The sequence below is a fragment of the Hordeum vulgare genome, chromosome 2H (genome assembly GCF_904849725.1).
Source record: "Hordeum vulgare subsp. vulgare chromosome 2H, MorexV3_pseudomolecules_assembly, whole genome shotgun sequence".
NCBI classification, from domain to species: Eukaryota; Viridiplantae; Streptophyta; class Magnoliopsida; order Poales; family Poaceae; genus Hordeum; species Hordeum vulgare.
The window spans coordinates 615,174,858-615,187,601 of record NC_058519.1 but is presented as its reverse complement, the minus strand read 5'-3'; the positions used below and the strand labels follow the sequence as shown (position 1 = coordinate 615,187,601).

The window sequence follows — 12,744 nt, the reverse complement described above, 5'->3', positions numbered from 1 at the left end:
GGGATTGCCATGTTTTTTCTTTTCTTTTTGAGAGGCATAGGGATTGCCATGTTAAATGCTACTATTTCGTACACAACGCACATTCCATCCCTTCGTTCGATTCTAAATGGAAAACTCTCCCTATCATACGTCTGATGGCCGATCTGACGCACGAGAGGGAAGCTCCCTCCGAGGTTTTGAGAAGAAGCCAGAAGCTTCCTAGGCCAGTTTTGGTAAACTTTTGACCGGTTTCTCTTTTTCAGTTTTTTGGACCAGTTTTTGTTTTATATTTCCTTCTTGTTTCCCTATTTTTAACTATCTTCTAAACTTTTTGTAAACTTGATAAATTTCTTTATATTTATTTTCAAATTCATGAACTTTTTTCAAGTTTGCAAACGTATTTCAAATTCCTGATTTTTTCTAAAATTTATAAAGTTTTTTTTTTCAAATATAACGAAATTCATGATTTTTTTCGAATTCCTAATTTTTCCAATTCCTGATCTTTTTCCAATTGAGTATTTGTTTTCAAAATCAAAACTTTTTTTCAAATTTTGTGAACTTATATATATTTCTCTAAAACAAGTTGACCGTGGACATAAGCGAGAGGAAGAAAAAGAAGTGAGCAAAAATATCAACGAATATTCGGTTTTACTGTTTAAGTAAGGTATGTTCGATCGCAGCTTAAACTGGTTCTTAAAACACGTTTTTCGCAAACTAAAAACCGTATTTTCAATTCCGCAGTTTAAGGGGTATGCTAAAGATGCTCTAAACCCCTCCTTCGGTGTGAGCGAACCCTCCCCTTCCCACACCTGCAGTTATCAACCTTTAGAGCTCCCTTCGCCGTAATGCCGGGGCTAGTGGTGTTTTCCCCTTATCTCGGTCGTTCCCGGCTCGCCTCACCGGAGACACCGCGGTCGGCCACATCAGCTTGGCTTGGACCGGCGCAAAAATTGTTTTCAGTCAACCAAAGTTTAGCAATGGCTTTCAAGAAACAAAGAAGGCACGAACAATAAATAGTAGTACTTTCTCTGTAAATTAATAACAAAATATGTTTTTATATTAGTTTATGAAGGGAGTACATCGCCGCAGTACTCTATATATGATCCACGTCTTGTAAGAAATAAAGAATTTAGAAATTGACTCAAGAATCATAAATCAATGTACATTTGATTCTGATCGTCTAAGACAACAAACAGGAACGACATCAATCCTGCAACAGTAATCTTCTTCCACATTGAACCCCAGACCTGTCACCTCCCTGAGATGGAACAGCTCATGGAGCAGAAACTACTGTGCTGCCCAGCCCCAGCGTCCCCCGTGAACAGCAGCCCGACGTCCGGCAGATCCATCTCCTGCCGATTGCCACCCGGAGGCCAAACAAACGCAGGCTTGTTCAGCGGGGGCTCCGGCGCCGCGGCTCCGTCGATCAGCACCTGCACGGCAGTCCTCATGGACGGCCTCTCCCTCGGGTTCGGGTGGCAGCACGCCAACGCCAGCCTCACCGCGCAGCCCACCTGCGCCTGCTCGAACTCGCCGCCTAGCAACGGGTCGGCGGCGTGCAGCGCCTTCCCCTCGCCGTAGAGCCTCCACATCCAGTCCACGATGTGCATCGGCGTGGGGTGTCGCCCTCGCCCGCCTCTCCAGTACTCCTCCTCGCCACGGTGGTCACCGTCGTGGATGTACCGGTACTGCACGGCGTTGCTGGGGCTCCTCCCGCTGACCACCTCCATGACGAAGACCCCGAAGGAGTACACGTCTGTGTCGAGGCTGGCGCGGCCGGTGAAGAAGCTCTCGTACGCCATGTAGCCGCGGGTGCCGGCCACCACCTGCGTGGAGTGGTGCGTGGCGCCGTCGTGCTGGACGACGCGGGCGAGGCCGAAGTCCCCCAGCCGCGCGTTGTACTCCTCGTCCAGCATCACGTTGCTGGCCTTGACGTCCCTGTGCAGGATCCGCCTGCTGCTCCCGTGGTGCAGGTAGTCCAGCGCCGACGCCACGCCGCGGATTATCTTGTACCGCCGCTCCCACGTGAGCTCCGGGGCGTCCGTCGACGCCGACATGGACGACGCCGACGCCATGGTCCTTTCTCTGGCGTAGAGGAGCTTGTCAAGGCTACCCATGGGGAAGTACTCGTAGACGAGCAGCAGCTCGCCCTTCTTGTGGCACCAGCCGATGAGCTTCACGAGGTTCCGGTGCGAGAGCTTGCTGATGGTGTTCACCTCCGCCACGAACTCCTTCTCGCCGCGGTTGGAGTTGACATTCGTGGACACCCGCTTCACGGCCACCTCCATGCCCATCCTCCTCAGGTACCCGAGGTAAACGGTGCCGGAGCCGCCTCGGCCGAGCTTACGGCCGTCGCTGAAGTCCCCGGTGGCGTTCCTGAGCTCCCTGAGCTTAAACCTGACGGGGCCATGGGCGTCGATCATCTTCTCGAGGTTGCGGTACGCCAGCCTCGTCTGCCGCGTCAGCCTCCTCCACACGAACAACGCCATGAGCAGCACGCCGACGGTGAGCGGGACCAGCACGGCGAGAAATATCTTCTGGCGCCTCAAGCGATACCCACCGTCGCCTCCGACGATCGCGTCGTCGACCGTGGTGAAGTTCCAGGACTTGACCTGGTTCAGCTGGGCGAACTCGCCGGTGGAAGCCGCGAAACCGACGGAGATGTTGTCCAGGAGATACCGCGACAGGTCGGTGTACCAGGCGTAGGTGAACATCAAGCCCTGCTGCACCACGACGACGCTCATCATTTTGCCGTCGTACGCGAACGTGACCTCGACGTCGGCCCCGCTGGAGAGGACGATGGAGTAGTTGCTGAGCGGCATCTGCCCGACGGACCGCACACTGTTGAGGTCGAGCCCGACGTGGTTGCCGTCCACGTCGGCGTCGAAGCTCCTCCGCGTGTCGAACTCGAGCGCGACGACCCGGTTCGCCGCCGCGCCATCGCTCCGGTTGTTGGTCATACCCAGCCACTGGCCGCTGCTGTCACTGGGCAGGGCCGGGTTGTTGGTGAGGATGAAGGCCATGCCTTCGCCGGTGCCGTTCCGGGGGAGGATGTTGAGCACAAACTCCGTCCGGAAGGAGGTGAGCGCGGTGCGGTCGCTGTTTTTCCAGAGCTTGAGGGTCTCCCTGGCGTACATGACCCTCCCGGACCGGCGGGTCATGTCGCCGGCGTCGGGCGTGATCTGCAGGGAACTGTTGGAGATGGTGGCGCCCGGGGTGAAGCTGAAGTCGGCCTCGCTGGCCGCGTCGAAGCTCTGGTACGCGAACTGCAACGAGCTGCCGCTGCCGCACAGGATGAGGAGGAGGATGGCCGCACAGGCCAGCTGCAGGGTCAAGCTGCGATCGGTCATGGCTAGTCGTCTCTGCAACAGAGGATGGGATGGAAGACGAGGTGCGTGGTGGTCGCATGGGCTGAAGGGGTTCGACTGGGGTTGAGGAATTGCTTGCGGAGGAAATGTGGTACTAGCGTTGTCATGTCAGCCATGGCTGTCCATGAGGGTTGAGGGAGGATGTATGCCGTACACAGCGACAGTGACAATGCTGCCGGACGGTGTGAACGAGAGAAGTCCGGGGATTCGACGACCGGCGCCGAATGAGACTTTGACTTGCGATGATGGAGCGGAGCGGAGCTGCACGCATGCTCGATGAATAATGGAGCGTCGTCTTGTTAACCAAGCAAGTAGAAGTGGAAGCTTGACGGAAATTTACAATGTGGGTCACTAGCTGTCCTGTTTGGTTCATAAGTCTTAAGGTTTCTATGACTTAACATGGAGTAAAAGATCATATTACAACTATAAGTCCCTATAAGTCTATCTTTGAGAGTCTTACCCAAATGACCACTTTAAGTCCGTATAAGTCCCTCCTGTTTGGTTTAGATGGGACTTAAAGGAACTTATAAGTTCTAAGTCCCTGATAAGTCCCTTTAACCAAACACCCCTCGAATCATTTCTTGAGGGTGAGAGCAACTTCAACAAATATGCGGCGTACTATAATTTTTTTGGGCGATGAAATTGATTTTTTAGCGTGCTGCATGGCGCCACCTTTAATAGGCGCTAAAAGAAAAGGACGCGGCGATGCACCTCCAACAGACGTGTTATATTTACAACGTTCGCGTTAAATTCAAACAACATTTTACCACAATATAGTATATAGAATACAAGAAAACGATAGTATGATGCAAATATATTAAAAAACTTAAAATTAAAACTAGATAAAACTAGATTACTCTTCATCATTGTCATCGGTGCTGCCGTACATCGTAAGAAACACGTCCGTCCATCACTCATCATTTGAGTTTCAGAGTGTGTTCGGGTTCTCCGACTAGGAAATCGCTAAAGCATTGCACATACGCTTCTCGTTGCGTTTTTCAAGTCGCTCCGCCCACCTTGGCGTCCAGAATGCTTGTTCCTCGACGACATCCTACGGAAAGCGCTCACGCCACGCCGCCATGGCCTGCTCATCCGTCTCGGCGATGAGGAGGCGGCGCTCGCACCTCTGCTGGATGCGATGGTCCTCCACGGTGATTATCCGCGGGGGAGGCGCGCGGGCCAGCGCCTCCTCGCGCATCTGGACGGTCAAAAAGTTCATCTGCGAGCACGGCCTAGACAGCCGCCATGCCAGCGCGTCGTACGCGCGGGGCCGCTTCGACGGTTTCAAAAGTGCCGAGCCCGAGGCGCGTGTCTTCGGAGCGTATCTCCGTGTAGAACACACCGAAGGGGCGGGGCACGGACGCCGCGGAAGCCGGCACTGTTCCGGGTGTGCGGCGACAAGAAATGGAGGCGGGGGCGAAGGAGGAGGGCACCGGCGACAAGAAAGAAGGGCGAGGGGGCGACGGTGGCGTGGTGAACGCGAGGAAGAAGGCGACAGAGGTGGCGGTTTGCAAGAGCCTACGCTCGAAGTCCTATTGATTGCTGCTTTCTCCACACCGTCGGGAAAAGCATGAAAAAAGGCTCCAATGGTACAATCCCTCCGTCACCCCAGAATGAAAGGGGTGATCTCGTTTATATATGACGCGTTGGACGCCGCGCGCGAAAACTACTATGTGCGTTGCCGCTTTTTCGCGGGCAGTTTTGTTGAATGCGCGAGTTTTTTTACGTGTCTGCTGGAGCGCGCCAAACGCCCCCCGTGCAAAATACGTGTTTTCTCCCACGCGCGTCATATTTCTTGCGTCTGTTGGAGTTGTTCTCAGTCAATTTGTTTTGAGATGTTTTATGCAAAAAAAAGCCACCTTCAAAAGAGAATAGCAGGTGCTTGTTGTACTAATGCTTGAAAAGAGAAAAGAAAAAAAACATTTTTGATGTGCTTATGCTGCAAAAGTAAAAAGGAAAAAGTAGAATTGTCGTGGGCAGATGCTCCAAAAGAGAATAGCAAAATTAAAAAAAGTGAGGTGCAATACAAGCAATGGAGGGGAAAGTAAAGAAGTGGAGGAAAGCAGCTCATGGGTGTTGTTTTGGTACGAAGCTGGAGGCTTTTCTCCCCTAATAATAAAGCGCGCAGCGCTTCTGTGGTCCGTCGCGGCATTCTTGCAAAAACATCCCTGGAGTTTCCGTTATTCAACCCGCGGTACGTTTTTAAGTGATACAAACAAAAAAACGTTTCGTTTTTGTAGAAACGTCCCTATAGTTTTTCGAATTCAACCCGCAGTCCATTAAACAAACACATCACGCCAGATCCCCTTCCTCTTCCCCACGCACGCCGAAGCCCTTCTCGCCATGCGCCGTCGCCAGGCTGCCTCGCCAGCCCCGCCGCCTGCTGCGTCCTCCGGCTGGATCCGGCAGCCGCTCCTTGCCCCGGCCAGATCCGGTCCCCTCGCGGAAGGATCCAGCTATCCCCGGCGGTCCCGTCGCCTGCCACCGGTCCCTGTCGCTCCCCTGCGCCGCCCTGGTCTCGTCGCGGGAGGAGGACGAGGGCGCTCCGCTCGCCCCGCTGACCCCGCTCGAGCGGATCTAGGCGATAAGAAAAACCTAAATTAGTTTTCTCCTTACCTCATAGCTCATGTCATCAATGTCCAGTCTCATGTCCTAGTGATGGCGGACTGCCGCGCGCTGGAGGTGGTGCCGCTCAAGGGCGCCATGACCAACGAGGTGTACCAGGTGTGCTGGCTCACTGCCCCGGCCGAGGCGGGCGCGGGCGCGGGGCCGCTCAAGGAGAGAGAGGTGAGGAAGGTGTTGGTGCGGATTTACGACGACGGCGTCGACCTCTTCTTCGACCGCGAGGACGAGCTGCGCACCTTCGAGTGCATGTCCCGCCATGACCAGGGCCCCCGCCTACTCGGCCGCTTCCCCAACGGCCGCGTCGAGGAGTTCATCCACGCACAGGTAGGTGCATATCATGTCTAATGAACAAAATAGCTATCAAATTGCTTCTACCTTTCAGTCTTTCTTGGTTCAGAGGCCATTTCAGAACTGGTATCCTCTGTTTCTTGGCGAATTTCATCCTCTGCCCCTCCTCTCCACCGACCGGCTCCCCGGAGCATCTGGTGGTGGAGGAGATCCTCACCGACGGGGGTCACCGGCGTCGAGGTGGGTCTCTCCTGGCCATTTCCTTGCTATATAAGCGCTTGACACTCACTTGACTTGGCCACAGATCACAGATCCATCCATTCCATTCAGTACTAGCAGTGCAAGAACAGAGAGACAATGAGTTCCTTGCCTCCGAGGTGGGGTTGGAGCCGACTTACATTGCTCAACGGTCCGTAATTCTCTGTTACAGCCTAGAGGGCCGGCTGAGACCCCGTCATTATGTTATGAAGTTCCTTAAGGAAAACGGATTGCTGAAGCATGATCGGAGCTACTTTGCTGCAGTCGTAGTGAGCGATACCGATTTCATAAAAAAGTACATACGCCCTTACCTGGAAGTTGTGCCGCACCTAGCTGAAGACTATGATGCCGCTTGCAAAGGGGAATTGCCGACTAATTTCAGATTCACGTAAGCCAAGAAAGGGCCATAAAAATTCCTAACTATGTGTTGGTTGTCCGATGTTGTATGCTTGTTAGATGCTGGGTTGGTGGTCATTGCTAATGTGTGATGAAACTGATAATTTGATTCATGAATACTGATATGTAATGCCATCATAATTCAGTAGAGAGGAAGCCATGGCTTGGTTATGAATTTGTTTGTCCTTGTTCATGTTTTTAAACACACGTATTGGTTGCTGGTGCATTGTGCATTGCATTAAATTACAGTTTTTCAAATTAGTTGCTGGTGCATTGAGAGGCAATGAGCAAAGGTAAGGCCCCCTTCTTGTGGGTAATACATTCCCAATGTTCTATACTATTTTTGCAATTCATGATGGATAATTTGAGGATCAATCTGATGCCCGTTCCAAATTTAGCTAAATAGTCTTTTTGGAACGATCAATTCACCTGGCTTTAGCCAGATCAGTTTGGTTTGCTCATATATGCAGGTTCTTAGCGATCCATCTTTGTTTTAGCTAAGGATAAACATATTCATTCAATTAGGGAAAGTGTCTACAAGCGAGTTCTCCTTTAGTTGGACCAGAAGTAACGATTTGGAGCCATTGGTCGTATTACAACTAACTACTTGGCTGCAGGATGAAATGTGCAGGTCTAACATCTGTCAAGGTTATCTGCTAAAGAGAGATGCTCACTTAACTAAACATGAAACTTTCAGATAATGGAGGAGGGCTAGCATCATTTAAATTTAAGTAAAGTTAGGTGTCTCTGTTCATTTTTATGCTAGCAATGTTACTGACACAATGGAGAAGTACTTGCTGCCAGTAATGTTATCTTGACAAAGAGGCATTAATTTTGTATTGTGTGTATTGTGGATTTTCATGCTCTGCACCAAATGGAGAAGTTGTTTGTGGCATAGATAAAAAAAACAATACATTTTGTGTCAAGCAAAAAGTGGCCGGGAAATATATAGGAGCATACTGAACTCAGGATTTGAATCAGAGCTGAAAGTTAACTCTGAATCTGTGTGTGTCTTAACATGATGGATGGACTCTGCCCTTACACCCTGGTTGACAATAGCTGCCTTCCGGTCATCCCTTCCTCTTGACATCAAGGATGTTTAACTGTATCTGGAAATATGTTTCTGATCCAAGCTTTTATCAGCCTGTTTAGCCATTAACAGTGTCATTTATGCAGAGCAAGCATTTGTGTTCCTGTTACTTATAAAGTTGTGACCATCCTGTAATTTTGCAAGTTTATTTTGCCGTTTGTGATGATGTGACTACATGCTCCCCAACCTCGAGTCCCGTTGCAGCTTGCACTTGCCGCTGCCCTCAATCACTCTCTCTGTAGCTAAGAGCATCTCCAGCCGCGCCCTCAACAGCCCCCTCCAGGCACCTTTTTAGTCGCCGGCTTATGTAAGCATTACATTATATTTTAAAATTTTAAAAGAAACTCCTTCCATCCAAAAATAGATGTCTTAAATTTAACATTATAATTTATATTTAACATTTAATGGAAAAAAATAGGTTCTGCATTTTTCTAGCCCGGTGCAACGCACGGGCATTATTACCACTCAATAAAAATGATAATTATTATTAAAAAATTAATACAATTTTTATGTAAGCATTACATTATATTTTAAAACTTTAAAAGAAACTCCTTCCGTTCAAAAATAGATGTCTTACATTTAACATTTAATGACAAAAAAATAGGTTCTGTACTTTTTTCTAACCCAGTGCAACGCACGGGCATTTATACTAGTCCCTCAAAAAAGAAAAAGGGAGTAAATCACGTGCACACATAAAGAAAGATGGCTATGTGTATTTTCGAGCCCTGACATTTCTTAGAGGATCCCCCCCCCCCCCCCCCCCCCGCGATTTGCCCCCTCAATACTATCAATAGTATTATATACAAGTAATATATGCACTAATGGCCGGAGATAATGATTAATTAAGAAGTAATTAAGGCCAAGTTAGTAGTACGTTCGAGAATTGGTTGTGGGACCAACACATCCACATAATTCCTGAATCTGTACGTTAATCTGATCCACGATCAAACTTCTAGTTTGTTAGAGTTTAGAAGCAGCATTTATCTGATCCATGATCTATCTTCCAATTCGTTAGGACTTAGGGCTTGCGCCGCTCGTCGGACTTGCTGCTATCTATCGACAAACGGTTCTCCAGTTTGCCAACAGCCGACGATGCTTAATTTCAAAGCTACACAGATGTACACGTAACCCTTGTTGCTAGTACTTCTTCAAAAGGATTACAACCTAACAAATTCTTATTATTGCGGGGGACCTAGCAGCCTAATTAATCTAGCTAGTAGACAATTGTTTAATTTATCATTAAGATTTTCAATTTAATACCCTTCTATGTTCTAATTAAATTTCTTTAGTTATATGTTCAATCTATCTTAGAAGGAATATTTTACAAGCTACTTCCTTTGTCCTAAAATAACCGTCTCAACTTTGTACTAGCTCTAGTACAAATTTGTACTAAGCTTAAGACATTTATTTTGAAACGGAAGGAGTATAAATTAGATTCTATACATACGAATACTTGTAAAGAGGCATTTACAGTAAGCCATGGGATGCAAAAACTTTTAGTAGTTTTTGATGACCCGCCCCTACCTATGTCCAATTCGTGGCTCCGCCTCTAAAGATGTGTCTCCATGATTGGCGGCCTTGGTGTTCCCGCGTCTCCTCTAGCTGCCGACAAAATCAGCTAACCCAAATTTACTTTTCGAGCAACTTAATTCCAGCTAAACTGAATTATAATATGGTTGTTATAATTTAAATGTGGCGTGACTTCAGATTGGCAAAGAACTCCTGTCGCTCTCCGTGAAGTGATCAAGTCAAACATTGGCTAGCCGTCCCATCACCCACGATCGCTTGGCCGCGTCCATTTCCTCGTCGTCCGGATGATTGGTTTCAACGGCGTGAACGGAATTCAGAGGTGAACTGGGGGATCGGCAAGACGCGCACAACGCAACCATCCACAAGCGCGTCTCCGATGCAGTACGAGCGGGTACTAAAACCGCGAAGCTTCGTAGTAAGTCGTGACCTACCACGTGATTATGTACGTACCATTTATACTAGCACATGCATACACTCCGTTGTTGAATAAATTTGCATATTTTCTCAACAGAAAACTACTCCCTCCGTTCCGTTCCTAAATATAAGTCTTTAAAGAGGTTTCATTAATGAACTACATACGGATGTATATAGACATAGTTTATAGTGTAGATTCACTTATTTTGCTCCGAATGTAGACTTCTAGTAAAATATCTTAAAATGCTTATATTTAAAAACGAAGGGAGTATAAAAACTTGAAAGTTGGCAAGCACAAGTTCCAGAACCAGAAACAATCTGATGAAGACTGATTATTACTACTCCTATTTGGTTGCTGTTGGGATTCGGTCAGTGATCTCTTCTACTCCCTCCGTCACATTTTAGAAGGCATGCACGTGTATCTAGGTCGTCAATTTGACTTATATAAAATATATTGTTTAACATAAGAATTATATTATTAAAAAATAGAACATCTAAAGTTTTTAATGACATATTTTTTATAATATACACCTCTTATTAAGTTGGCCAAATTGATGACCTAAATACATGTGCCGGACTTGTAAACTTAAACGGAGGGAGTACAAGTATTTCTCTAGTGCTCGCAAGGTCAGACTCCCCTTGCTTAAGAGATGGGTACTTGTGCTTTAAAGAAAAATCGAGTGCAAGCATTACAACATCACATGCTACTCATCACTCTTTTAGAACATCTATAATCAGATCTTTTAAACTTGTCTCAAACGTTTGGATAAGCCGTCCCATCACCACTCAGTCACAAATCAACCCATACGGGGCTCTAAACGGATCACAAACCCTCGGTTTCACCGGCACCCTCATGTATTCAATCCAAATATCCAAGTACGAGGCGCCTTCTAAGGCGGCCCGCACGCGCCCGCCATGTCAGCCTGGCCTACCACCGACTCCACAAATAACCTCATCCAGAATACCCTAGACACCGGTCACTTCACTCTCTTCATGCAATCCACTTTCAATCCCCTCCCCTTCGATCCGATGGCCGGCGACGGAAGCAGCTCTGGTGCATAATCCAATGGCTCAAACATTGGTGTGGGGGAGGTGGCCCTCTGCATCGCCTCGAGGAGGCCGCTGATCGAGCAAGGCGGCCCTGGCAGCAACGGATCTTCTTCCTCAACGCTCCTCGCTCGTCGACGTAGCGCCGCCGATGTCGTTGGCCCTTCCTACCCGACGCGTAGCTCCGGCAGCTCCGCTCTTTCAGGTACGCCGCCCACCTCCACCACCCACTGGTCTGAAAGTGGTACCCAGCCACCGTTGGGTCCTCGTGCTTGCGTCGGGGTCAAAGCGCATGAGGACGCATGAGTACAAGGCGCATGTAGCCCTACACGAGCGGCAGCGAGCGGGGGAGAGGAGGGAGGCGATGACCGCATGTCGCTCACGTGCGAGCGCGCCGGTCGAGCACGAGGACGTGCTCCTCGTGTCGGTCCTCCGTCGCTCTTTCACGCCGGCGGAGACGGATACACACCGCCTCCGTTGTAGGAATGCCAAGGCGCTCCGACTCGCCATTGAGTTGTCGGAGCGCGAGGCAAACAAGGAGGCGGGGGCGAAGATGAAGGCGGCCCGCCATGCCAAGGAGCAAGATCGCCTGCTCCGCACGCTGTCGGGCATGAGGTGCAGCTCCGATCTGATCGACGGCTCCACCTCTAGCTCTGACGACGACGGACCTTCACATGTCGACGTCTACACGGAGGAGGGGCACAACCACGACGACCACCGAAAGGGGAAGGGGCCGGCGAGGAAATGGTGATTTCCTTCGCCTTTCCCCATTTTTTCATTTTAAGTATGTTTTAAGTAGTTTGTAGTATGGAGTTGCTGATGAACTCCGATGAACTGTGTTCCTTTTGTTCAGCGATGCAATGCGACCCGATGAACTGCGTGTTGGTCTAGTTTTACGTAGTGTTGCATGGATTACATGGTTTTGAAGGTTTGGATATGAGGGACGCGGGTGTGAAAGCCAACAAAAGAGGCGTGTCCGGTCAGTGCTAGCGGACACGTCCGTGGACGTTTGAGGACCAAGATTTGCTATGCCCAGCCGTAGATGCTCTTACTCGTCGGCTTCCGCATGATGGTTCTCTCTTCCATGGACAAAATGATTTGGAAGGCTTGAGCTCCTTCAAAAGTAAAGTTCTTTGCTTAGTTGGCTCTTCAAGATAAAATTTGGACCGCCAATAGGTTGACCAAGCATGGATGATCAAACTGTGATCTATGCCCTCTCTCCAGGAGAGTGCAAGAATGCAGGGCTCACCTATTTTTCAAATGCCACTACACTTGCAGATTTTGGTCCTTGATCACTGACAAATACCACATCCCCGTACTTGACATGACTGGATGGCCTTTGCTCGACTCAGTCCAGGCTTGGTGGGCAAGCACTTGCGACAACGACAAACCATCATGCTTGTTTCGTGGACTGTTTCAAACGAGCGAAACACAAGAGTTTTCAAGCATAAGAGTGCACCACCGACTATATTACTAGCCTCCATCAACACCGAGGACAACCTTTGGATTATCACCGGTGAAAAAAATCGAGGGTCCATAATTTTGCAAGAGTGATCTTATGTCGTGTATTCGGGTTATTTGTAACAAACAACCTCTAGTCTCTCTTATTTAATGGATGAGGCAAAGATTTTATCTCCGTTTAAAAAAAAAACAGTCGTCAATCGTCCCTAGTACAGGCAGAAAAGCAGCCTGGTGATACCCAGCAAGCATCCCAATAATATGGCAAGAATGAGCAAGTGAGCTGCCAAG

At 49.0% G+C, this 12,744-nt stretch overlaps 2 protein-coding genes across 2 annotated transcripts; one reads left to right on the top strand and one right to left on the bottom strand.

Moving 5' to 3' along the window:
• Positions 1 to 1,093: 1,093 nt before the first annotated feature.
• On the bottom strand, positions 1,094 to 3,723 carry LOC123430812 (probable L-type lectin-domain containing receptor kinase S.5). The gene has a single exon (XM_045114650.1). The coding sequence runs from the start codon at positions 3,327 to 3,329 to the stop codon at positions 1,230 to 1,232; it is 2,100 nt and encodes a 699-aa protein (XP_044970585.1). The 5' UTR covers positions 3,330 to 3,723; the 3' UTR covers positions 1,094 to 1,229.
• A 2,282-nt stretch (positions 3,724 to 6,005) lies between these two features.
• LOC123431401 (probable choline kinase 1) lies at positions 6,006 to 6,317 on the top strand. Its single transcript, XM_045115193.1, has one exon. It carries the CDS (start codon positions 6,006 to 6,008, stop codon positions 6,315 to 6,317), a length of 312 nt encoding a protein of 103 aa, XP_044971128.1.
• The last annotated feature ends 6,427 nt before the right edge of the window (positions 6,318 to 12,744 follow it).

What these genes read in the sequence shown, in the direction of transcription:
- LOC123430812 (XM_045114650.1), bottom strand. Translation starts at nt 3,329, where the DNA reads ATGACCGATCGCAGCTTGACCCTGCAGCTGGCCTGTGCGGCCATCCTC.
- LOC123431401 (XM_045115193.1), top strand. Translation starts at nt 6,006, where the DNA reads ATGGCGGACTGCCGCGCGCTGGAGGTGGTGCCGCTCAAGGGCGCCATG.